Source organism: Kogia breviceps, chromosome 9 (genome assembly GCF_026419965.1).
Source record: "Kogia breviceps isolate mKogBre1 chromosome 9, mKogBre1 haplotype 1, whole genome shotgun sequence".
NCBI classification, from domain to species: Eukaryota; Metazoa; Chordata; class Mammalia; order Artiodactyla; family Physeteridae; genus Kogia; species Kogia breviceps.
Window position 1 is genome coordinate 42093852 of NC_081318.1, and position 27242 is coordinate 42121093.

A 27242-nucleotide genomic window follows, 5' to 3' on the forward strand; every position below is an offset into this window, starting at 1 on the left:
TTTATCTCTGTCTGACTTACTTCACTTAGCATAAGTAAGCAGGTCATTTTAAAAATTTGCTTGCTTAACCATCTCAGAACTGTTGATATAAAGAGGCTGTAATCCACACACAAAAATAATTTTTGTTTTATAAGACTCTTGCCAAAGGTTGGTGGAAAGTTAAAAGTTTTGAATGAGTGCTGACTGAAATTTGTTTTGTTTAACTCCTTGCCTTTTTCTAATGTCTTCTTTGGAAAATAACAGTACTGTGAAGGTAATGTTTTGTTTAATCATGCATCAGTGCTTTTAAAAATAGGATTTTTCTAGAACTTTAAGTTTCTCTCCTTTACATAATAATTTTTTTTTTTGGCTGCACTGCACTGCTTGTGGGAACTTAGTTCCCCCACCAGGGATTGAACTCGGGTCCTCAACAGTGAGAGCATGCAGTCCTAACCACTGGACCATCAGGAATTCCCACACATAATATTGATTTGATGGTCTTAAATGCTTTTTTTTTAAATGACTTTTTTAAAAAAATTATTTATTTATTTTCGGCTGTGTTGGGTCTTTGTTGCTGCACGCGGGCTTTCTCTAGTTGTGGCGAGCGGGGGCTACTCTTCATTGCGGTGTGTGGGCTTCTCATTGCAGTGGCTTCTCTTGTTGTGGAGCACGGGCTCTAGGCGTGTGGGCTTCAATAGTTGTGGCTCGTGGGCTCGAGAGCGCAGGCTCGGTAGTTGTGGCGCATGGACTTAGTTGCTCCGCAACAAGTGGGATCTTCCTGGACCAGGACTCGAACCCGTGTTCCCTGCATTGGCAGGAGGATTCTCAACCACTCAGCCACCAGGGAAGCCCCTAAATGCTTTTATTTAACTGTCATATTTGGTGCTGTGATTTTAAACTGCAGTTTACTAAGAGGTTGCTATGTATACCAGGCATTCTGGTAAGCACTTTATATGCTTATCATACTTATTCTTCATAGACAGCTTACGCTGTGAGTTCTGTTATCAGCTCTGTTTTATAGATGCGGAAACTGAGGCTTGGTGATTTTTTTTGCCCAAGGTCAAGAACTTTAAGTAGTAGAATCGGAATTTGTATCCATGTTGGTCTGACTTGGCAAGCCTCAGGTCTTAACCATATGATGGTTATATATAATAAGATGAAGAAAGGTATTTAGGGATTTGGCCAGCTCAGTTATATACTTGCAAATTAAAAAGAAGTAAGTGGACTGTAAAAAGGCATGTGTGTTTAGATGGTTTGTCATCTAAAGGCTACAGATGAATGGGTAACACAGTTTTAATACTGTTCTAATGCATGTCAGCTTAGTGTGTGGTTATTTTTGTTTATTTTGATAAATTATAGGGAACGTATGGGAACATAATATCTTAAGACTTCCAAGTACATTGCTTTGCCCTATCTTTTCACATTTCCTGCTTGTTTGTATGAACCATAGCAGTCATGTATTTTGGCATCTTTGTTGTATGTATACCTGATTTGGCCCGTCAGTAGAAACAGCTAAGCAGGGAATGTCTCTTTAGAGTTCCAGAGGAAATTGTTGTGTAAGCTCTGTAAGCTGGTTTTGTTTACTGTTGTTGCAAGGGGATAAGAGGTAGAGGCAGTTTGGGTAAGCTCTGCTTCCATTTACAGTGTTTCTGAATTTCCCGAGGCTTTAGATTGGGTGAATTTAGCGGGAATGGGAGGGAGATATGTTCAGTATAAATTCACTGAATTCATTTCCCACTGAAACGATATTTTGTGCAGAAAACCAGCTCTTTCAAGTTGTTTGACACTTACGGCTGAACTGTATATAAGAACTGAAATGTTAATAATTACCACTTTCAAAGAAATTGAGCTGTAGTTATTTGCACTAATATCAGTTAACCGTTGCTTTTACTGAGCTGTTTGATTATGTTGAAGTTGGATACACTAAGGACATTTTTTTAAGCCATTTATAATTATGAAAGACCCATTTAGTCCTTCACGTAAAAAATCTAATCTTTTGATACCAACTAGGTGACTTTCCAGAAATATAAAAGTGTTGTTCGCCTTGTAAACTCATCTGTTAGACTCTTGTGAATATTTTAAGTGCATTAGGGATACATGGTATTTTATCTGTTTTTGCTATCTAGTTAAATAAACATCAAAAAGTCAGACACTTTAGATAAAATATATGTAAACCTTTTAGAAAGAAAACATCTTACCCCAGCTTAGGATTTATTTTTGCATATTATACTAGCAGGTGAGCTTTCCTCACCTTGGTTTTTAGAAACCTCTGTTAAGTGGGTAGCAGAGTTTTTGGGCCAGCTGGTTAAGCAGCTGTTTATTTGGAGTGGTATAGTTTTGTCTCTGGGCTACTCAGAGTGCCAACAGGATGTTTCCAACTTGGTAATTTAGCTGCCTCTGCTCTACCATATATCACCAGGCTTCGTCTAGGGTGGAGGGGAGATGGTAAAGTACTGTGTACCTATTAAGATTTGCTGACTATTGGATGTAGGATGTGAGCAACCGGAAGAATGGTGGTGTTGTTAACAGAGGTAGTCAAGTATATTTATATGTTAATCTGTGTAGCCAGTATCTTAACAGAAGAAAATTTTCATTGACAATTTAATTAGTACTTCATTTTAGATTTTCCAATCTTGAGTCTTCTGAATTCTTATATTTAAAGGATACCATGTAACATTTTTTATTGAGAGAAAAATGAACTTTTATTGTGTTAAGCTACTGAGGTCTTGAGGTTCGTTATAGCAGCTAGCATTACTTACCCTAACTAATACAGAAATGGATTTTTCATCAAGGTAAAAAATACTGTTAGTAGGTCTGGATAAATAAAATTGTGTCACTTTTACAAGTTAACCTGAATTTGAATTTAGATCTCAAAATCTGTTGTTTTCCTAATACTGTAGATTATAATCCAAACCAATTGAAAATTCAGTTGATTATTGTGTGGTTTGTTATCATGTCTAACCACTGGTTTTCCAGATGTTTAAATTAAATTCACTGATATTTAAACTGAATTTTTTCATTAATTTTTTTTTAGTAGAAAAAATTTCAAATCTTCTTACTTAATTTATGCACATGAAAACTTTTTCTCTGTTTTCACCCAAAGTAAAATTAAAGAATTCCTTTTCCTTTTACTTCTGATTATCTGAAGGTGTTTGAATATTCAATTTAAAGCAACAATTTAAAAAATTAAGATATAATTCACATACTATAAAGTTTGCCCTTTAATGTGTACAACTTAGTGGTTTTTAGTAGTTCACAAATTTGTACAATCATCGCCACTGTCTAATTCCAGAACATTTTTATCACCCCATACTCATTAGCAGTCACTCCCCATTCTCTGTCCCCCAGTCCTTGGTAACCAGTAATCTACTTTTTGTCTATATGTATTTACCTATTCTGAAAATTTCACATAAATGTAATTGTAATATATATGGCCTTTTATGTCTGGCTTCTTTCACTTAGCATAATGTTTACAAGGTTCATTCATGTTATAACATGTATCAGTTCTTCGTTGCTTTTTATGGCCAAATAATATTCCATTATATGTAAATGTCACATTTTGTTTATCCATTCATCAAAGCATTTGAGTTGTTTTGACTTTTTGGCTATTATGAATAATACTGCTGTGCACATTCCTTTACAAGTTTTTGTCTGGACATGTTGTTTTCACTTTTCTTTGGTATATACCTAGGAATGGAATTGGATGTATACTGAGTCATATGGTGGCTTTCTGAGGAACTGCCAAGCTTTTCCAGAGGCTGTTCCATTTTACATTCCCACCAGCAATGTATGAGGGTTTTACTTTCTTCATATCCTTATCCACACTTGTTTTTGCTTCATGTATTTTCGGGGAATACCATGTAATTTTGTTATATTCTGCTTTTTTGAAAATTGATGTTTCCTTGCTGTGAAAAGATAGGTTTACTTGAAGTTGACTATTAATTTAGAGTAAAGTTAATACTAAGATACTAACACATGATTGCTCCTTCAACAGTATAATAATATGCTAATATCAGTACCATTTGCAGAAATGAACCAAATGAATTTAGCACCAGCAAGTGTTTTAAACTTGTATTGTGATTCACAGACTAAATACTTTATTTCCATTCTTAATGATTACATGTAAAATAACTGATATAATGAACTTCAAATAAGTTGTGTCTTCCAAATCTGTATAAGCCCTTTTGGACTCATAACACTTCATTTAATAAATTGGCATTAGTATCTACTCTGCAGGACACAGTGCTAGGCTCTGGGAGTAAAGGGATGAGCTAGACAGACATGGACCCTCGTTTATTCTTGGCACTCATATTCCACTTAGGGAAATAAACGTGCAGATAATTACAGATTACGGCTTGTGTTATGAAGGAAACAAACCGGGTGTGTGAAAGGAAATACTCTAAATTTGTAAATCAGATAAGACCTCTCTGAGGAGGTCACTTTAAAGCTAAGACCCCAAAGATGATTAAGAGCTAGCTCTGGGAGAGCTGGGAGAGACTGTTGCAGGTAGGATGTCTGAGTTGGGGAGGAGCTTGGTATATTTGGGGATCTAAGTGAATGCCAGTTTGGCTAGTAAGTGAGGAGGAAAGATTATGATCAGAGGAGGTTAGAAAGAGACAGAAACCAGATCTGCTGGGACCATCTGGTTATGGTGTGGAATTAGAATTCAATCCAGAGTGGTAAGAATCCATTAGAGAGTCACAGGAGTGATTCAGATTTTTAAAAGATCACTCTATTTACTGACTGTAGAACACAGTGTGAAGACCAGTTAAGAAGCTATTACAGAAGTTCAGGCAAGAAGTGATGGTTTTAGGTTAGGGTAATGGCAATAGAGATGGAAAGAAATGGACTGAGAGGGACTTTTGGAGATAGAGTCCATTAGATTTGCTGATGGTTAGATATGTTAGACAAGGTGACAGAAAAATTGAGGATAATGCCCAGATTTTTGGCTTAAACAACTGGTGGCAAGTTGTTATGGAATAGGGAACAAGCAAGAGGAAAGATCTGGGGAACCGGGAATTGAGAATCACTGTAGATGTTTTGATTTTGAGTTGCCTATTAAGATATCTGAAGATGGAGATTCCCCGGTGGTCCAGTGGTTAAGACTACATGCTTCCACTGTAGGGGGCACGGGTTTGATCCCTGGTCCAAGAACTAAGATCCTGCATGCTGCCTGGCGCTGCCAAAAAAAAAAAAAGATATTTAAAAGTGTCAGATGTCTAACAAGCAGTTGGATATCTGGATCTGGGTCTGAGAGGGAGAGAGAGGCCTTGGATAGAAAAGCAAATCTGCATCTCAGCTGAAGAAGCTTCCTTAACTTTTAGAATTGGTTGGAAAAGTTAGCAAAAGACACTGGAGAGGGACAGTGGCTAAAGATACGAATGAAATGTACAAATGCCTCTTAATGGATTTTCTAAACCTTGATTGCTCTTCCAGAGGTGCAAATGGTGAATGCTGTGGTCTTGTCTTCTTGCAAATCTTTTGCAGGGTGCTGTTGGTCCTGCTGTTTCCTCATCCTGCTGAGGGACTTGCTTAGCCATTGCTCAGCTTTTCTGTTCAGTGGGTATAGGCTTTAAAACTCTAGGACATGGGGATAAGGGATTATCAGCCTCTGGGCTTCTAGTAATGCTATTTCAATCGGCTGTATTTTGGGTTAAATAGATTATGTGCTATTAGGTTTAAAGTTTTGATGAATATTTGTATTTCTGAAACTGGAATTCATAGTTTTAGGACTAGGAGCTTTCAAAACCTTTATTTTTAAAAAAATTTAATTTATTTTTTTTATACAGCAGGTTCTTATTAGTCATCCATTTTTTTTTTTTTTTTTTTTTTGCGGTATGAGGGCCTCTCACTGTTGTGGCCTCTCCCGTTGCGGAGCACAGGCTCCGGACGCACAGGCCCAGCGGCCATGGCTCACGGGCCCAGCCGCTCCGCGGCATGCGGGATCTTCCTGGACCAGGGCACGAACCCGTGTCTCCTGCATCGGCAGGCGGATTCTCAACCACTGCGCCACCAGGGAAGCCCTAGTCATCCATTTTATAAACATCAGTGTATACATGTCAATCCCAATCTCCCAGTTCATCACACCACCCCCACCACTTTCCCCCCTTGGTGTCCATACGTTTGTTCTCTACATCTGTGCCTCTGTTTCTGCCCTGCAAACCAGTTCATCTGTACCATTTTTCTAGGTTGCACATATATGTGTTAATATACGATATTTATTTTTCTCTTTCTGACTTACTTCAGTCTGTATGACAGTCTCTAGATCCATCCACGTCTCTACAAATGACCTAATTTTGTTCCTTTTTATGGCTGAGTAATATTCCATTGTATAATGTACCACATCTTCTTTATCCATTCGTCTGTCGATGGCCATTTAGGTTGTTTCCATGACCTGGCTATTGTAAATAGTGCTGTAGTGAACATTGAGGTGCATGTGTCTTTTTGAATTATGGTTTTCTCTGGGTATATGCCCAGTAGTGGGATTGCTGGGTCATATGGTAATTCTAGTTTTAGTTTTTTAAGGAACCTCCATACTATTCTCCATAGTGGCTGTATCAATTTACATTCCCGCCAACAGTGCAAGAGGGTTGGTTCCCTTTTCTCCACACCCTCTCCAGCATTTTTTGTTTGTAGATTTTCTAAGGATGCCCATTCTAACTGGTGTGAGGTGATACCTCATTGTAGTTGTGATTTGCATTTCTCTAATAATTAGGGATGTTGAGCAGCTTTTCATGTGCTTCTTGGCCATCTGTATGTCTTCTTTGGAGAAATGTCTATTTAGTTGTTCTGCCCATTTTTTGATTGGGTTGTTTGTTTTTTTAATATTGAGCTGCATGAATTGTTTATATATTTTGGGTATTAATCCTTTGTCAGTTGATTCATTTGCAAATATTTTCTCCCATTCTGAGGGTTGTCTTTTCATCTTGTTTGTAGTTTCCTTAGCTTTGCAAAAGCTTTTAAGATGTATAAGGTCCCATTTGTTTATTTTTGTTTTAATTTCCATTATTCTAGGAGGTGGATCAAAAAAGATCTTGCTGTGATTTATGTCAAAAAGTGTTCTTCCTATGTTTTCCTCTAAGAGTTTTATAGTGCCCAGTCTTACATTTAGGTCTCTAATCCACTTTGAGTTTATTTTTCTGTATGGTGTTAGGGAGTGTTCTAATTTCATTCTTTTACATATTGCTGTCCAGTTTTCCAAGCACCTCTTATTGAAGAGACTGTCTTTTCTCCATTGTATATCCTTGCCTCTTTTGTCATACATTAGTTGACCGTAGGTGCGTGGGTTTATCTCTGGGCTTTCTATCCTGTTCCACTGATCTATATTTCTGTTTTTGCTTCAGTACCATATTGTCTTGATTACTGTAGCTTTGTAGTATAGTCTGAAGTCAGGAAGTCTGATTCCTCCAGCTCCGTTTTTTTCCCTCAAGACTGCTTTGGCTATTCAGGGTCTTTTGTGACTCCATACAAATTTTAAGACTTTTTGTTCTAGTTCTGTAAAAAATGCCATTGGTAATTTGATAGGGATTACATTGAATCTGTAGATTGCTTTGGGTAGTATAGTCATTTTCACAATATTGATTCTTCCAATCCAAGAACATGGTATATCTCTCCATCTGTTTGTATCATCTTTAATTTCTTTCATCAGTGTCTTAGAGTTTTCTGCATATAGGTTTTTTGTCTCCCTAGGTAGGTTTATTCCTAGACATTTGTTTTTGTTGCAGTGGTAAATGGGAGTGTTTCCTTAATTTCCCTTTCAGATTTTTCATCATTAGTGTATAGGAATGCAAGAGATTTCTGTACATTAATTTTGTATCCTGCAACTTTACCAAATTCATTGATCAGCTCCAGTAGTTTTCTGGTGGCATCCTTAGGATTCTCTATGTATAGTATCGTGTCATCTGCAAACAGTGACAGTTTAACTTCTTTTCCAATTTGTATTCCTTTTATTTCTCTTTCTTCTCTGATTGCTGTGGCTAGAACTTCCAAAACTATGTTGAATAAGAGTAGTGAGAGTGGGCAACCTTGTCTTGTTCCTGATCTTAGTGGAAATGGTTTCAGTTTTTCACCATTGAGAACAATGCTGGCTGTGGGTTTGTCATATATGGCCTTTATTATGTTGAGGAAAGTTCCCTCTATGCCTACTTTCTGCAGGGTTTTTATCATAAATGGATGTTGAATTTTATCAAAAGCTTTCTCTGCATCTATTGAGATGATCATATGGTTTTTCTTCTTCAGCTTGTTAATATGTTGTATCACATTGATTGATTTGCATATATTGGAGAATCCTTGCATCCTTGGGACAAATCCTACTTGATTATGGTGTATGATCCTTTTAATGTGTTGTTGGATTCTGTTTGCTAGTATTTTGTTGAGGATTTTTGCATCTATATTCATCAGTGATTTTGGTCTGTAATTTTCTCTTTTTGTAGTATCTTTGTCTGGTTTTGATATCAGGGTGATGGTGGCCTCGTAGAATGAGTTTGGGAGTGTTCCTTCCTTTGCAATTTTTTGGAAGAGTTTGAGAAAGATGGGTGTTAGCTCTTCTCTAAATGTTTGATAGAATTCATCTGTGAAGCCATCTGGTCCTGGACTTTTGTTTGTTGGAAGATTTTTAATCACAGTCAATTCCATTACTTGTGATTGGTCTGTTCATGTTTCCTATTTCCTCCTGGTTCAGTCTTGGAAGGTTATACCTTTCTAAGAATTTGTCCATTTCTTCCAGGTTTTCCATTTTATTGGCATAGAGTTGCTGGTAGTTGTCTCTTATCATGCTTTGTATTTCTGCAGTGTCCGTTGTAACTCTTCCTTTTTCATCTCTAATTTTATTGATTTGAGTCTTCTCCCTCTTTTTCTTGATGAGACTGTCTAAAGGTTTATCAGTTTTGTTTATCTACTCAAAGAACCAGCTTCTAGTTTTATTGATCTTTGCTATTGTTTTTTTGGTTTCTATTTCATTTATTTCTACTCTGATCTCTATGATTTCTTTCCTTCTACTAACTGTGGGTTTTGTTTGTTCTTTCTCTAGTTCCTTTAGGTGTAAGGTTAGATTGTTTATTTGAGATATTTCTTGTTTCTTGAGGTAGGCTTGTATTGTTCTAAACTTCCCTCTTACAACTGCTTTTGCTGCATCCTATAGGTGTTGGATTGTCATTTGTCTCTAGGTATTTTTTGGTTTCCTCTTTGATTTCTTCAGTGATTTCTTGGTTATTTAGTAATTACTGTCTAGCCTCTATGTGTTTGTGTTTTTTACGTTTTTTTTCCCCTGTAATTTATGTCTAATCTTATAGAGTGTGGTCGGTAAAGATGCTTCATATCATTTCAGTTTTCTTAAATTTACCAAGACTTGATTTGTGACCCAAGGTGTGATCTTTCCTGGAGAATGTTCCATGTGCACTTGAGAAGAAAGTGTAATCTGTTGCGTTTTGATGGAATGTCCTATAAATAGCAATTAAATCTGTCTGGTTTGTTGTGTCATTTAAAGCTTGTGTTTTCTTAGTAATTTTCAGTTTCACTGATCTGTCCATTGGTGTTAAGTGAGGTGTTAAAGTCCCCCGCTATTATTGTGTTACTGTCGATTTCCTCTTTTATAGCTGTTAGCAGTTGCCTTATGTATTGAGGTGCTCCTATGTTGGGTGCATATATATTTATAATTGTTATATCTTCTTCTTGGATTGATCCCTTGATCATTATGTAGTGTCCTTCCTTGTCTCTTGTAACATTCTTTATTTTAAAGTCTATTTTTCCTGATATGAGTATTGCTACTCCAGCTTTCTTTTGATTTCCATTTGCATGGGATATCTTTTTCCATCCCCTCACTTTCAGTCTGTATGTGTCCCTAGGTCTGAAGTGGGTCTCTTGTAGACAGCATATATATGGGTCTTGTTTTTGTATCCATTCAGAGAGCCTGTGTCTTTTGGTTGGAGCATTTAATCCATTCACATTTAAGGTAATTATCGATATGTATGTTCCTGTTTCCATTTTCTCAATTGTTATGGGTTTGTTTTTGTAGGTCCTTTTCTTCTCTTGTGTTTCCCACTTAGAGAAGTTCCTTTAGCATTTGTCATAGAGATGGTTTGGTGGTGCTGAATTCTCTTAGCTTTGGCTTGTCAATAAAGCTGTTGATTTCTCTGTTGACTGAATGAGATCCTTGCTGGTAGAGTAATCTTGGTTGTAGGTTCTTCCCTCTCATCACTTTAAATATGTCCTGCCACTCCCTTCTGGCTTGTAGAGTTTCTGCTGAGAAATCAGCTGTTAACCTTATGGGAGTTCCCTTGTATGTTATTTGTCGTTTTTTTCCTTGTTACTTTCAGTAATTTTTCTTTGTCTTTAATTTTTGTCAGTTTGATTACTGTGTGTCTCAGCGTGTTTCTCCTTGGGTTTATCCTGCCTGGGACTCTCTTTGCTTCGTGAACTTGGCTGGCTATTTCCATTCCTATGTTAGGGAAGTTTTCGACTATAATCTCTTCAAATATTTTCTCACGTCCTTTGTCTTTCTCTTCTCCTTCTGGGTCCCCTATAATGTGAATTTTTTTTTTTTTTTTGCATTTAATGTAGTCCCAGAAGTCTCTTAGGCTTTCTTCATTTCTTTTCATTCTTTTTTCTTTCTTTTTTCTTTATTCTGTTCCATTGCAGTGAATTCCACCATTCTGTCTTCCAGGTAACTTATCCGTTCTTCTCTCTCAGTTATTCTGCTATTGATTCCTTCGAGTGTATTTTTCATTTGTTATTGTATTGTTCATCTGTTTGTTTGTTCTTTAATTCTTCTATGTCTTTGTTAAACATTTCTTGCATCTTCTCGGTCTTTGCCTCCATTCTTTTCCCGAAGTCCTGGATCATCTTCAGTATCATTATTAATTAAAATTAATTCTTTTTCTGGAAGGTTTCCTAGCTCCACTTCATTTAGTTGTTTTTCTGGGGTTTTGTCTTGTTCCTTCATCTGGTACAAAGTCCTCTGCCTTTTCATTTTGTTTATCTTTCTGTGACTGTGGTTTTGCTTCCACAGGCTGCAGAATTGTAGTTCTTCTTGCTTCTGCTGTCTGTCCTCTGGTGTCTGAGGCTATCTAAGAGGCTTATGCAAGCTTCCTGATGGGAGGGACTGGTGGGGGGGTAGAGCTGATTGTTGCTCTGGTGGGCAGAGGTCAGTAAAACTTTCATCCGCTTGTCTGCTGATGGATGGGTCTGGGTTCCCTCCCTGTTGGTTATTTCGCCTGAGGTGACCCAGCCCTGAAGCCTACATGGCTGTTTGGTGGGCTAATGGCTGACTCTGGGAGGGCTCAAGCCAAGGAGTACTTCCCAGAACTTCTGTTGCCCATGTCCTTGTCTTCATGGTGAGCCACAGCCACCCCCACCTCTGCAGGAGACCCTCCAACACTAGCAGGTAGGTCTGGTTCTGTCTCCTCTGGGGTCACTGCTCCTTCCCCTGGGTCCTGATGCGCATACTACTTTGTGTGTGCCCTCCAAGAGTGGAGTCTCTGTTTCCCCCAGTCCTGTTGAAGTCCTGCAATCAAATCCCGCTAGCCTTCAAAGTCTGATTCTCTAGGAATTCCTACCCCCGTTGCCGGACCCCCAGGTTTGGAAGCCTGACATGGGGCTCAGAACCTTCACTCCAGTGGGTGGACTTCTGTGTTTTAAGTGTTCTCCAGTTTGTGAGTCACCCATCTAGCAGTTATGGGGTTTGATTTTATTGTGATTGCGCCCTTCCTACTGTCTCATTGTGGCTTCTCTTTTGTCTTTGGATGTGGGGTATCTTTTTTGGTGAGTTCCAGTGTCTTCCTGTTGATGATTGTTCAGCAGTTAGTTGTGATTCTGGTGCTCTTGTAAGAGGGAGTGAGCGCATGTCCTTTTACTCTGCCATCTTGAACCAATCTCCAAAATCTTTAATTTTGGGTTTTTATCTTGATGTAAAAATTATCATTATAGATAACAGGATGATTACTTTGTAGCTGACTCTCATGAGATTTAGTACCTGCATTTTAAACTAAGTGATCAGACTAAATATGTTTAATTTGTGTGGTTAAGTTTTTCAAGCATGGGCTTTTGGAATCTGTGAGGTTGCTGACTGATGGTGATCTTTATTGTTTCTGTGAAAAAAAAATTGTTTTAAACTTATCTACTAAATAATTAAGGGAGTAAACTGTCTAAGTTGGTTGCCATTGTACTTAATTTTTATGTATATATATATTTGTCAGTAGTCCAAAATAATGAGTGTTGTAGCATATTTTTATGCCCCATGTTGTTTAAAAGTGATACTTGTGATAAAGTACATGATTAATTCCATTACCATTACAGTTTAATAGTAAAATGGAGATTACCTATGTAGAAATCAGGTAATATATATAGATTTCTTACATTTTGAAGGAGTAGTTGGTAGATACTTCTTTCATCTTAGCACCCAATACATCCTTTCACTAAAAATCTGAAGGTAAGTAACTTATGTTTTGGACATGGACTTCTTTTTACCAATGTCATATTACTTTTCTCTCTGTGTAGAGAAGCTAAAATTAATTAAAAGTTTTCCTTTTGTTATTTATAAATGTCATTTTAAACTGATTCTTGAAAGCTCTTCAAACAGGGATTAGGGCTTGCTTTTTTAGTCATTAAAACTGATAGTTATTGCAACTTTAACCAAACCTATTTAGCAGTGTCCTAATCATGTTCTTATACATTATGAAGATAGTCTGCTATTAGTCATACAACTTATCAATACTTTCACATAATCTCTCATTAGATCCTCAGGAAACATCATGATGTTTCCTGAAGAGAAGCAGGTATTAGAGATTAGTATCACATGCTCATTGAATGTTTACTAGGTGTTCTGCCCTGTTCTTAGAGGTTTGTGTACATTTTCATTGTTGTGAAAATTCAACCCTGTGAAATAGGTACTATTATTTCCCTCATTTTTCAGTTAAGAAAACTGAGACACAGACTGGTGGTAGTGGGATCATGTACAAATTTCTCAACATTTCTTCACCTATCTGCCATATTCTTCTCTAAGTCCAACTCCTTCACACGAGATTCTATCCCTTATTACCCTTATTAGCTACTCAAGGACATTGCTCTTGAAATTCTCTATTTTTCTCTCCTGCATCCTCAGTTTTTCCTTTCTACTGGATTATTCCTGTTGGCATACAAACATGTTATTTCTGTCTTCTTAAAAAAACAAAAACATGAAACAGTAAAACAAACAAGACCCTCTTTGATTCCATTTCCCTTCTAGCTGTTGCTTTATTTCTTCCCTGTCTTTAGTGCACAACTCCTTACAAATTATGACTATTCACTGTATCTGTACTCCTCTCCTGTTCTCTTGAATCCATTTCAGTTAAGTTTTTACCCTACTGTTCCACCAAGATTGCTCGTATGAAGATCACCAGGGAGCTCCATGTTCCAGGATATGGTGGGGGAATAGAGATATAAATAGAATAGTATGAAAGAAGGACACTACGATTAATAACAGAAGCCTGGAAACACTCAAATATCCATATTGTAAACTTTAGTCTTTCTGTGTAATGGAGCATTATGCATCTGTCAAAAAGAATGGGGAAGACATCTTTATACTGCTAAGGAGTAATCTCCAGGGTACAGTAAGTGAGAAAACAAGGTACAAAGGAGTACCGTGTACTATCTTTTATGTGAGAAAAGAAGGGAAATACAAGTGTATTTGTATTCAGGTTTGTTATGTTGTTAAAAAATAATGGAAGGGTAATTCAGAATTATAGAGAAAGAGGGTAGGGACAGAAGCTAAACCTCTTTGTACCTTGTTCTATAATTTTTACTTTGTTTCCATATGTGTTATATATAATTTAAAAAAATTAAATAGAATAAAACTCCTAAATGGTAACAAAACAATTTTACAATGTCAGGATGGTGACAAAACTGTAAGAATTATTACAAGTAATTTCGAAACAGTATTTTGACTGCATATCCCTAATGGGATATATCTAAGGATGGAAAAAAGTGACAAGAAATCTTAAACCTCATCCAATATTGTTATTATTATTTGAGATTATACATAGTAGGATAAAGCATGTAAGTACTTTTGCTAATGGCATACGTTTGTTGATATCATTAGCAAGAAAGATTTTCAGGGTGATAGAGATACAAATAAAAAAACATATACTGTTTAATTAAAATTGGAAATATGAATATATACTCAGGGTTTAAGTTTCTCTTTCTCAAAAATACATATTTTCTAGCTCTCCTCAATGAAGAATCTTAGAAATAATAGCAAGTAACAATAAGCACTCTTAGACTCCAGATTTTGTCTCTAGATGCGATTTCCCATTAAAAGGAATCAAGGCCCCTGGAACAGTGGCTGATTCCAGGCCTGGGGAAAGAAATGTGGAAGATGAACCTGGTGTGTCCGAAAGCAAGGAAGCTCTTCGAGACTACAGAGGTCATGTCAAAGTGACATAGGATCCAACCTGAAGGGACTCCTACTGGCTAAAGATGGTGCAATTTGAGGATTAACAAAAAAACAACCAGGTGGCAGTACATTGAAAAACATAAAATTCCACAAGCTCATAATGATACTTAAACCAAAACTTTTTGGTCACTTCTGGAGGTTGCTTGGGCACTCATTCTGAAAACTGATAAGGAATAATTTGAGCATTTTTGCTGTCTTTCTTGTGTAATCTAGGTAAGCAAATGGTTGATGAGGTAAAGTTCTTTGAGAAGAAGCACAGCTAATACAGAAAGAATTAGAGAATTAGAAAGTATTTTCTACCCCTAATGAAATAATGGATCTAGGCAGTTGGATCTAGGTTGTTAATAAGGTGAATGAATATTTGATGGCAGACTTTACAAGGGATGAATTCGGCTGAGAACATTTGAACGCACTGATCAAACTTAACACGACTAAAAGTAAGTAAGTCACTCAATCCAGTGTGCTAATAATGATGTGATGCAACAGGAAGTTCTCTTGTCAAACAAAAAAGAACCTGAATTTAATCAACCCTCTAGATCTAACTGCATTACACAGAGAGTACAGGACATGCTGTACAATACCAGGAGGACATAGTCACCCAAATCCAGATTGCAACATGTTTTCTTCAACAAGTAGCTAGGGAAAAGTTTTAAAGAAGTGGAAGCTCTTAAAAGATTACAAGAGACATAACAGTCCCATACCATGTGTGAACCTTGTTTGTATTCTGATTTAAACAAACCATTCCTGAAAACACATTTTTGAGCAAGTGGGAAAAATTGAGCTGTGCTGGATATCACATTATAAGGCATTAATATTTATTTTGTTGAATGTGGTAATATTGTGGGTAGTTGGAAAAAAAACTGTTACAGACACAGTCTGTTTTTTACAGGCAAAAGGAAATATGTGGTATTTGCTTTAAAACTCTCTTCCTTGCCAAAAACAAAATGGGGGTAGGTGGGTAAATGAAACAGGAATAGCAGAATGTTGATACTTGTTGGAGCTGGATATTTGGGAATTCTTGAAGATGGTAAGAGGGTTCATTTTATTCTCTCCACTTTGTGTATGTTTGAGAAGTTTCATAGTAAAGTAAAAAAAAATTGTAAGGAAAGAACTGATAATTTTTATACAGAATGATATGACATAGAAGTATCTATTAAATGTTTGGACTGGTGAAAGAATGGTAGTTTATGATGGCTGTAGTATTTATCAAAGAAACTTCTTTAGGTTGCAGCTGAAGTAATAAGTATATTGTGGAAACTTATAAAGCATTACATAATTCATTTGTCCAGGGATTAAATCAACCATTATCTACTTAGCATTTAACTTATGTTATATAATTTACTGTTTGTGCTCCACTCAATATTTATATGTATTGATTGAAGTTTCAAGACTTGTAATATGTATTTAAAAAAAATCCTTTGTTGTATTTGGTTGTTAATATAAGAATTTTTATATGTGCATTTTAGGAATGGTACACTCAAAAATACTTCCAGGGGAAGCTAAATTATGCCTAAAAGCTAAGTATCTTGGAAGGACAACTATACCTTCCCTTGATCTTTGGTACCTAAGGACCCCTGAATCACAGATATTACTAAGTATGTCTCTACTATGGTTACTTTTAATGTAAGACTTTTTTTTAGTAGCCATGTTGCATATGTAGTCTGTTTGAAGATTGTTATAGTTATTGCTTGGATTTGGCATGTTTAGTAATTGTTGATATAGCTAATATTTAACTGTTTTAATAGAATTCAAGGAACATTTGCCTGTTTCTTAGTTATGAAATAGGAGGTCTTATGGGGACTCTACATAAATGCTTTTATTTTAAATACTTAATGCTTGTAGTGTGAGCACTTAGCAGATTTATTTTAAGTACAAAATAAGGCAGAGATAACCAGAACATATTTCCTATTTTGGGTTGCATGTGGAGATGGCACTTGAATCTCCATGCACTTGAGTTGATTTTTCTTTAGTCTTGTGTTTTTGAAAAATGTACGAAGGTATTCATGAGAATGGCAGGAATAATAAAAACAAGAATAGTTACCTAAAGCTGTAACTAAGTCCAAATGGCTTTGGAATTAAAACCAATAAATTGTCCTGCATGATGTTAGTAAAGAATAAAGTAAATCTTACATTTACTTTTGATTAAAAATACTGACAATGCAAAATAACACTGGTGACCTTGGAATTTTATCCCATTGTTGACTGTTAATAGAAAGTCAGCCACCATCTCATTTTTAATCTTGAAGGTTTTTAATGACAGTCACACATTATGTCTGAAAAGACAGACTTCCAAATTTACGTTTTTTTCCTTGTTTTAAAAATAATTTGGTAATTTTCTGTATTTTATTATATCTACAGTAGATACGCTACCATTTGCTGAACTTTTAATGTCTTAAGTGGAATTTGGAAAAACAGAATTCTTTTTTTTTCTTTTTTTTTTTAATTTCTTGTGGTACGCGGGCCTCTCACTGTTGTGGCCCCTCCCATTGAGGAGCACAGGCTCCGGACGCGCAGGCTCAGCGGCCATGGCTCACGGGCCCAGCCGCTCCGTCGCATGTGGGATCCTCTCGGACCGGGGCACGAACCCGTGTCCCCTGCATTGGCAGGCAGACCCCCAACCACTGCGCCACCAGGGAAGCCCCAGAATTCTTAAATTATGTCAGTTTTCTGCTTATTTGTGCCTAAAGGGAATTTTACTTTATCCATTGTACAGCATCTTATTCCCAACCTTCAATTTGTATAATTAGAAAAAGTTGAATTCTTTTCTTTGTCCCATTTCTTAGTTGACGAAGGATCAGAGGTTGGTGTATTCTGGCAGACTGCTTCCCGATCACCTGCAGCTGAAAGACATTCTCAGAAAAGTAAGCTTTTCTACCACTATTTGATACCAGATACTCAGAGTGCCAGAGGAGATATGTTCTGAAGTTCTTTTGATATCCAGCCAGTTTGGGTAGCATAATAGGTGATTCTCATTAGCTGAGGTAACAGTTTTGTATATCTATCTGACAGCTAAATCTGAAATAGGATTATATATTTGTGTTCAGGGATTTGTTATCTTGTGTAAGAAAGCAGTACTGAGTTATCAGTAAACTGTGCAGGAGTAGAGTGCTTAAGTAGTGGTGATGGATTTTCACTGATAATAGTCTCCTCTCTTAAATACCCTTTTGACCAAACTACGTTTTAATACAAGTTAACTTGGGTTAGGAGTTTAATTTCAGGACAGAAAATAGAATGAAGTCCAATTGGTCCATCAGTTAGCAGACTTTGAATGCTGGTACTCAGAGTTAAATATATTTGAATATAGTTTTTTTGACAGATTGAATGCTAGTTATTTTAATGGCAGCTTTTTAGCTCATGTTTATTTGTGGAATTTATACTTTTAGAACTTTTCTATTTTTGAGATTCTTTTTGCTCGTGAGTGTAGCAGAATTGAATATACAGCTGTTAATGTTTTGCTTTAGATCTTTGACTTAACTCAGTGTTTTCTGGATGTCCCTAATCTCTCTATCTTCTCCTGTATGTTTATTGATCACCTGTGGGAAACTTTAAAAAATCTTACACTGGTGTGTTCCTTCTGTTAGATAGTTGACATTTTAGTTTTGCCAGTGACTTCTTGCTGTCATTTTCATTTTAATCATGTAGTTTCAGGTTGCCAAAGTGGTTTAATAACCTCTCTGTCTCCCTCGCTCTCTCTCCCTCTCAAAAATAGTGGAATTTGCAGCAGATTCACCCCCCCCTTTCTTTTCTTAATAGACTTTGTTTTTTAGAGTAGTTTTAGGTTCACAGCAAAATTGAGCAGAGGGTATAGAGATTTCCCATATACCTCCTGCCTCCATACATACACAGCTACCCCCACTAACAACATCCATGTCAGAGTGGTATAGCAGTTACAGTTGATGCCTACATTGACCTCATTATCACCCCAAACCCATAGTTTCCATTAGGGTTCACTCTTGGTGTTGTACATTCTGTAGATTTTAACAAATGTAAAATGACATGTGTCCACCATTATAGTATTGTACAGAATATTTCACTACCCCCCAAATCCTCTGTGCTTCACATCTTCATTCTTTCCGTGTTTTTATCCTTAAAACCCTTTTTGCTATATGCTCTTTGAAATATATATTTATTATTTTACCCAAGTATAGCTAGAGGCTGCACATGCATACATTTAAAAAGGCTTTTGCTGCCAGAAATAATTTCCAACCAGAAGACTTAAAAGAAGAATGGCTCGGGACTTCCCTGATGGTCCAGTGGTTAAGACTCTGTGCTTCCACTGCAGGGGGCACAGGTTCGATCCCTGGTCTGGGAACTAAGATCCCACATGCTTTTTCTCTTCTTTTTAAATTTTGGCTGCACCATGCTTCATGTGGGATCTTAGTTCCCCAACCAGGGATTGAACACACACCCCTGCAGTGGAAGGTGGAGTCTTAACCACTGGACTGCCGGAGAAGTCCCTTTTCTTTCTTTTTTAAAATTGCTGAGCCATCCTTTATTCTTCTCTGTCCCTCTTTATTCTCTTTCCTTTCTCCATCTTATTTACTTGCTTTATGCCTAACTATAAATATACTCATGAAATCGCTAAGCTAAAGTGCCAATTCTAATCAGTTTTAGAACATTTTCCTTCAGTCGTAGTTGTAGATTTATGGCAACACATTTGGAGTATTTACAGAATATAGTTCAAATATATGCTTTATGTCTGTGCATAAGTGTTATAGATAAAAACAGTTTTGACTTAAAAAAATAAAACACTTGCTAAAACTAAGACAAATGAGATTATAGTGAAGTTATTTGAGTTTCTTTATCGCTGTAAGGTCTCAAATAATGAAAACATTTCACTACTCAAAGTTTGTAGGCCTAAACTTCAGTGTATCACAGTTCTGATATTAACATGCTAGATGTTTTTATATTGAAATAATAGTGCTGACACAACTTTACAGCAGTGTTTGCTTCAAAACGCTTTGGTATACAAAATAATCATTTTTTTCATATAGCAATTACTGAGTATTGAGACCATTTTCTAAGCATGGACAAAATATTGAATTCACAAGGGTCCTAATGACAACAATTTATTACTAATAAAATGGCTGTGGTAGGAAGGAACTTAAGTTCTGAATTAAGTATTTCTGCTTAGCTACTGACATTTTTGAGCTGTGTATTTTTCCAGTACTACTCTTTAAATGTAATCTTCTTGAATTTTAGCAAGATGAGTATCATATGGTTCATCTAGTATGTACTTCTCGGACTCCTCCCAGTTCTCCAAAATCCAGCACCAGTAGAGAAAGTCATGAAGCATTGACATCCAGCAGCAATTCTGTGAGTTGTTTTGGGCAGAGTAAATGTTGAAGTTTTCTGATTATCCTTTTTTGCCTCTAAAAACTAAGTGGAAAACAGAACAATTTGCTCTTGTGGGTTGTGAGACTGTGTTTTGAACAGCTCAAGTTAAGTATTTAAACTTCATTTTTAGAGATCCAATACACAGTGTTATCCCCTGAAGCCTGTTCCCCATGAGTTATAATTTGCTATATGGCAGGTCAGTAATAGATCCAATCTTCAGGGGTTTAATTACTGAAATACTCAAAGAACAGAATTATGATATATAATATAAACTCTAGGGCCAGTATTTCAGAAATATTTTAAGTATTTGATATAGTATATTTAATCAAGGTAGATTAAATTATTTTAACTTTAAGTTTGCTAAATCTTCTTGGTAGATTGCTTGGTCAGGAACTTCGTTTTTTAAAATGATTGCATTTGAGCCTATATTCCAACTGTGGGAGGAATAATTACTTAACCTACTCAGTTCTTTCAGACTTGAGTATTCATTTCTCCCTTCTTATTTTTCCATCTGCTTAAAACTGTTTTGGAAATTTTAAAAACTAGTTGAACTTTTCAACTTAGATATTGTCTACAAGTTTTAAAGACACCGTCTCAAACTCTTTTATATTAAATTATTTTTGGTTTCCCGTAAAAGCTTTATGTGACACTTTTGGAGGTGAAAGAAAAGGACTGGATGAGTGGAAGCTTTCTTAAAACATCCTGGGCAGGGAACTTTTGTACCGCTAAGTGTACTTTCCTTCTTGTCAAGAATCTAGCCAAAACTTTAAGGAGGGGATGAATGGCATGGGTGATATAGATACTGCCAGTTAACTGCTTCTTTAAGAAGCTAGACCTTCTAGTTGCTGTATTTAATTAGCATAGCCTCAATGGTATTTTCTAGTATCAGCCATGGGAGTTTAGCTTACATTAAATTGAGATATGTTTTGTCAACAAACCTAAGGGTCTTTCTAAGAAGGGACAAAACCCTGGCATTGGCATAGAGTTCTGTATATAGTCTTTGGACACAGTTGTGTTGCTCCTGTTTTTGTTGACAAAGAACCTTCTTACTTTTCTAGTGGTTCCTCGTTCATGATTTCATGTCATTAGTATATATATATTCAGTTTTTTTAAGCTGTGTTATAAAAATCTAAAAAGTATCAAAGGAGAATTAAGTTGAATTCCTCTTAATTTTTTATGGCAGATAAATTTCAGTGGGACTTGAAAATGTCTTAAAAATCTGTTCATGAGTTATCCAATAAGGCCAAAAATAATTAGTTCTAGAGAAATTAGGCTGTGCTGCCAAATGGGTAGGCCTTTCTTCTGTTAATTTTTTAATGAACACCATATTTTGATGGTCCCTTTAACAAGAAATCATGCCAAAAAAGAACACTTTCCAGGTTATGTGCCTAACAATCAGGCTCCCTAGTAAGGTTTCTGGTGTCTGTGTGGTGTGGAATAACATCTTAAAGCTTTTGTTAGTTTTGCAAAAGACCAGTGTCCTTGGGACCTTTCACGTGGCAGGACTAAGATAGGTAGAGAGGCAAAAAGACATGCTGTAAATAGGAAGGCAGTACAGGTAAATGCAATTTTAGTGAACTTGGAAGGATGTTGAAATTATTTTGTACCCAGCTTTTTAAAGTGGGTAATTTATATAAAATGTAATTGTGTTTTAAATTTACATAAAACGCTTGACAAACTATTTTCAAGCAGCAGCAAATTGAGGTGGTCTTCAAGAGATTATATTGTTTGAGGTTATTGAATCTGTGAGTTACTGACATCACTGAAGCATGAGAATTTTAAAATCCTGTTTGGTATCTTGTTCATGTTGTAAAAAAACGATTTGTTGGTGGTATCTATAAACTAATAGAATTTTAGAACTGAAAGAAATCTTGAAAATCTAGTTCAATCTCATTTTTTATAGGAAAGCTGAGACTCAGGGGTTAAGTGAATTTTAAGGTTATGTTCCTTGTTAATGTCAAAGATAACACCAAATTCTAGCATGTTCCTCAATATTTTAAACAAGTGTACTACTAATATAGCATGTTATACAGTAGCTGTTACACAGTAGTAGTTCACAGTAACTGTTTAAGTGGCACAGTTATTAGTACCATTTATTAAACACTTCCTATGTGTTAATCATCATGAAAAGAGCTTTGTGTGAATTTAATTTTCACAAATTTTGTATGCTATTTTTTTGTACATAATTACTACTCAGCCTTTTATAGTTGAGAAATGGGCTAATGTGTAATTAAGTGATTTTGATTTTCTAAACTCTTCAGTCTCATAAGAATTAAAATATCTACCTATTAAGCTGGGCACAGGAGTCAAATCAGTAAATTTCTAAAATTCACTCTGCAGAGGGATTTCATAAGTACATTTTTAGCAATGTGTCTATAATATTGTGATTGTAATGAATTAAGTCTCCTTGAAAAAATAATTACATTTTTGTCTGTAGAGTTCAGATCTGTCAGGATCATCAACTCCATCATCCAGTCAAGAAACCTTGTCTTTAGCTACCAGTTCGTCCTCAGAAGGATTGAGGCAACGAACCCTTCCACAAGCACAAACCGACCCAGCACAGAGTCATCAGTTCCCATATGTAATGCAAGGGTGAGTGAAACTGATAGCTGTGGGCCTCTTAAAAATCTGTGACTCCAGGGCTTCCCTGGTGGCGCAGTGGTTGAGAATCTGCCTGCCGATGCAGGGGACGCAGGTTCTTGCCCCGGTCCGGGAAGATCCCACATGCCACGGAGCGGCTGGGCCCGTGAGCCATGGCCGCTGAGCCTACGCGTCCGGAGCCTGTGCTCCGCAACGGGAGAGGCCACAACAGTGAGAGGCCTGCGTATCACACACACACACACACACACACACACACACACACACACACACAAATCTGTGACTCCAGACTTTCATGGTAGCCCCCTTCAGTAATGAAAGTACATTTGAAATTTATTCATATACCTGAGTATATGTTTTGACAATTAGAGGGTTAGGTGGAGCAGTGTTTTTTTCTTTGTTTTTGGCTGTCCCACACATTTTGTGGGATTTTAGTTCACTGATCAGGAACTGAACCTCGGGCCCTCTGTGGTGAGAACATGGTGGAGTCCTAACCACTGGACCGCCAGGGAATTCCCAGGAGCAGTGCTTTTTTTTTTTTAAGTGAATGGTGTTTTGTTTTGTTTTTTTAAAATTTATTTAATTTTTGGCTGCCCTGGGTCTTTGTTGCTGCACGTGGGCTTTTCTCTAGTTTAGGCAAGCAGGGGCTACTGTTCGTTGCAGTGCACGGGCTTCTCATCACAGTGGCTTCTCTTTTTGTGGAGCACGAGCTCTAGGCATGCGGGCTCAGTAGTTGTGGCCCGCAGGCTCTACAGCGCAGGCTCAGTAGTTGTGGTGCACAGGCTTAGTTGTTCTGCAGCATGTGGGATCTTCCTGGACTCGGGCTCAAACCCTTGTCCCCTGCATTGGCAGGCAGATTCTTAACCACTGCGCCACCAGGGAAGCCCAGGAGCAGTGCTTTTGAAAGCTGGTTGTACATTAGAATTGTCTAGGGCAGTACTTTTCAGTCTTTAATGTTTGTGCTAATCACCTGGAGATCTTACTAAGATGCCGGTTCTGATTCAGTAGGTCTTATGGGGCCTGAGATTCTGTATTTCCAGCAAGCTCTCCTGTGATGCTGATGCTTCTGATGCTTAGAACATACTTTGAATAACAAGGATCTAGGTAACTAAAATTTTTGTTTTTACTCAGTCTCACTATAGGTCTATGCAAATTAGTCTTCTGGGGAGCAGATGGGTGAGTAAGGGTGTTCTTGGAAGAGTATAGGGCCCAGTAATATGTTTTTAAAAACTTCCACTGGTGTTTATGATTAGCCAGGCTTGGTAACAACTGAGGTAGAATAAAACTGTGATGTATTATGAAGATATGCTAACCATTGCATGTTATCCAGAGTCTTTCTTAGAGGAGTTTACTCAAGAAGCTTGCTATGGCTACCTTATATTTAGCAATTACAGCAGGCCTCTTGGGTTAGGCAGTTCCAGTGGGGAATGCAGTCGACAGCCACATCATATCTTTCAGACAGTTCAGAAAGGAGGGTCTTGGAGAATACAGTTTAGACCTGGGTTATGTCTGAAACCAGAGTACTTTTGAAGTAAAGGAAGCATGAATAATAGGTAGTGATAGTTGTTTTGTGTTGCATATCATGCTGTGGGACTGCAGTGTGTGACAGTGCTCCAGATCCATGATGGTGAGGCTGGAAATAAGGAAATGGCAGGACCCCTCAGAATGGTAGTAAGTGATAAAACCAAGGAGTAGCCACTGACTGTTACGCCAAACAGGATGTAATAACATACAGGTACTTTCTACTTAGAACTTTAAACTTAATTCTTAATGCAGAAAAACAAAGCGGAGTATATAGCAAAATATTTAAAAGACTCATTTGTCTCATATTCTGAGTTTTTCTTCTAAAAATAAGTGTTTAGATGAAGCTGATTTTAGACTTTTATGAAGCATCCTATGAAACTATCAATATTTTTGTTTTCAGAAAATGATTATTACAAACCAAAATTTAGTAGTTTATAAAAAAACAGTGTTGTCACAGTTTACATTATAGAATAATGGCTTAAAATATCTTCTATCTTATGACGGTGATTCCTTTCCTGTCTTTTTTGCAGAGTAAGACAGTTCAGTTCCTCTCAATTTATACAGAATGATTTTACTAATAATATTTTACCAAATACGGTGGTAGTGATAGAAAGTGAGAAAATTATGGATATAATAAACCTGGAAGAATATGTAATGACATGTTAATAACAGTTATCTCTGCACAGTAAGATTTTTAACTCTTTCTCATACTTACAGTGAATATATTTTGTAATAAACAAAACAAAGTGTGTAAGGTTGCACATCTTCAGAATAAGACCATGGTTATCTTGGAAAAAGATTAATAATTTCTTTAGGCTGTTGAGAAAATCAACAAACTTTGTAGACAAAGGCATTTAGCTCTTAGAAGTATATAAAACAGATTAGAAAAATAGTATTTATTTTGCTAAAAATGAGTATTAAGATGATAAGGAATAAAATCCTTAAAGATTTGAGCTTCACTTAGGGAATCTGTTACGAGATGAATAATGTTTTAAATCAGGAGGGCAGTACAGCTTAGTGGATGTACAGATTCAGGAGCCAGCCTTCCTTGGTTTGAATCCTGGCCCTAATCACTGACTAGCTTGGGCAAGTCTCTTCTCTACTTTGTTTCAGTTTGCTCATGATCTGGAGATAACAGTATTTATCATACAGGATTTCTGTGTGGATTAAGAGTTCATGTATGTAAAGTGTTTACTGATGTGTTAGCAATTATTTATAAATTCATTCACATTAATTCAGCAAAAAGATTTATAGTCATCTGTGAGTCTGATACACTGAAACATTTGAATGAATGCCAGTGCTAGGTGCTGGAAAATGAATCTATATTTGGAAAGAGCACTTTGTGATTTACAAAACAATTTAAGTGAAAGTTCAGTAAATAGGTTATTCAGTTCAACAATGAACGTGATTTAATTTCATCTTATAGTTGTAATTTTTTACTAATGAAGACTTTACATCTGTCTTTAAGTAAATTTTATTGAACATAGCCTTAACCTTAAATGTACAAGAGCAGTAATTTAGTGACCTTGAAGAATTCACCAAAAAAATAAAATCTCTGCACACTTATTTTAGACTTCAGTACAGCTTATGTTTAACTAGTCACATGTGTTTTCCACCATGTAGGTTAGTATTCTCAGTCTTTAGTGAACTTGTTAAAATTGCTAAATTCTGATCCCTGCTCACTGAGTTTTTGAATCACTAGGTTTAGGGTAGTGCTTAGGAATCTGCCAACTTAACAGCATTCTGGGAACCTCACTTTTAAAGAAGCTCTAATGCAGGTGATTATTTGCCCATCAAGATCTTGAGGAAACATGAGAAGACCAAACAGTACATGTATATCACCACATTAGCTATCCATTTATAATGTCACATTTGTAAATCTTGACTGACTGTTTTGGACTCAGTGTGCTGTGCTGTCATATTTATTTAACTCCAAAAACTGCTGACTGGTTTATAGAATACCCACTGTTTTGTACACTCAATTTTCCCCCCTGAAATAGTAACAATCTTGTTTTATAATTACTAAAACTGAAAACCTACTCATTGTACCCTTCTGTGTTATCCGATTTTTTAATAGTAAAAATTGCTTATAACCCACTACCCAGAAATAACTATTGCTAATAACATTTTTGTAGTTTCCTTCCAAATAATTTTCTAAGTATACTTTTAAAATAGAAATATCATACTATTTTATTTTATAAACCTTTTAGAAAAGCATAATATAGCCTGGACATATTTCCAGATCAAATATAAATCTACAACAATTAAAGTCTGTATTAGCAATAAGTTTAGCCAAGGAGGTGAAAGAGCCATGCACTGAAAACTATAACACAATGATGAAAGAAATTGAAGACACAAATAAATGGAAAGATATTCCATGTTCATGGATTAGAAGAATTAGTGTTGTTAAAATGTCCATACTACTCAAAACAATCTGTAGATTCAGTCAATCCCTATCAAAATTCCAAATATTTTTCACAGAAATAAAACAAACAGTCCTAAAGTTTGTGTGGAACCACAAAAGACCTCAAATAGCCAAAGCAATCTTGAGAAAGAAGAGCAAAGCTAAAGGCATCACACTCCCTGATTTCAAACTATACTACAAAGTAACAGTAATTAAAACAATATGGTATTGGCATAAAAACAGAAACATAGATCAATGGAACAGAATAGAGAACTCAGAAATAAACCCATACATATATAGTCAATTAATTTATGACAAAGGAGGCAATAATATATAATGAGGAAAAGACAGTCTCTTCAATAAATGGTGTTGGGAAAACCGAACAGCTACATGCGAAAGAATGAATCTAGACTACTATTTTATACCATACTTAAAAAATTAAATCAAAATGGGAATTCCTTGGCAGTCCAGTGGTTAGGACTCCGTGCTTTCACTGCCGAGAGCACAGGTTCAATCCCTGGTCGGGGAACTAAGATCCTGCAAGCTGCGGGGCATGGCTTAAAAAAAAAAAAAAGTTACCTCAAAATGAATTTGACTTGAATGTAAGACTTGAGACCATAAAACTCCTAGAAGAAAATAAGCTCCTTGACACTGGACTTGGTGATGATTTTTTAGATTTGACAACAAAAGCAAAAATAAATGAGATTACATCAGACTAAAAAGCTTCTGCACAGCAAAGGAAATCATCAACAAAATGAAAAGGCAACCTACTGAATGGGAGAAAATATTTGCAAATCATATATCTGATAAGGGGTTAATATCTAAAATATATAAAGAACTCATACAATAGCAAAAACACAAACAATCCAATTTAAAAATGGGCAGAGGATCTTAATAGACTTTTTCCCAAGAAGACATACAGATGGCCAGCAGGTACATGAAAAGATGCTCAACAACACTAATCATCATCAGGGC

The 27242-nt window shown here is 36.4% G+C and overlaps 1 protein-coding gene across 3 annotated transcripts in view; it reads left to right on the top strand.

The window, feature by feature from the left end:
* The window catches only part of HERPUD2 (HERPUD family member 2), a 48877-nt gene that overhangs the window by 6426 nt on the left and 15209 nt on the right, over positions 1–27242 (top strand). For 2 of the 3 annotated variants that reach the window (XM_059073679.2, XM_059073680.2), the window contains exons 3-5: positions 17188–17265; positions 19607–19720; positions 22179–22333. In XM_059073679.2, coding sequence (XP_058929662.1) covers positions 17188–17265; positions 19607–19720; positions 22179–22333 — 347 coding nt within the window. Of the gene's footprint in view, positions 1–10999; positions 11360–17187; positions 17266–19606; positions 19721–22178; positions 22334–27242 lie in introns of those variants that run through there. The other variant, XM_067042353.1, reaches the window with a different exon arrangement.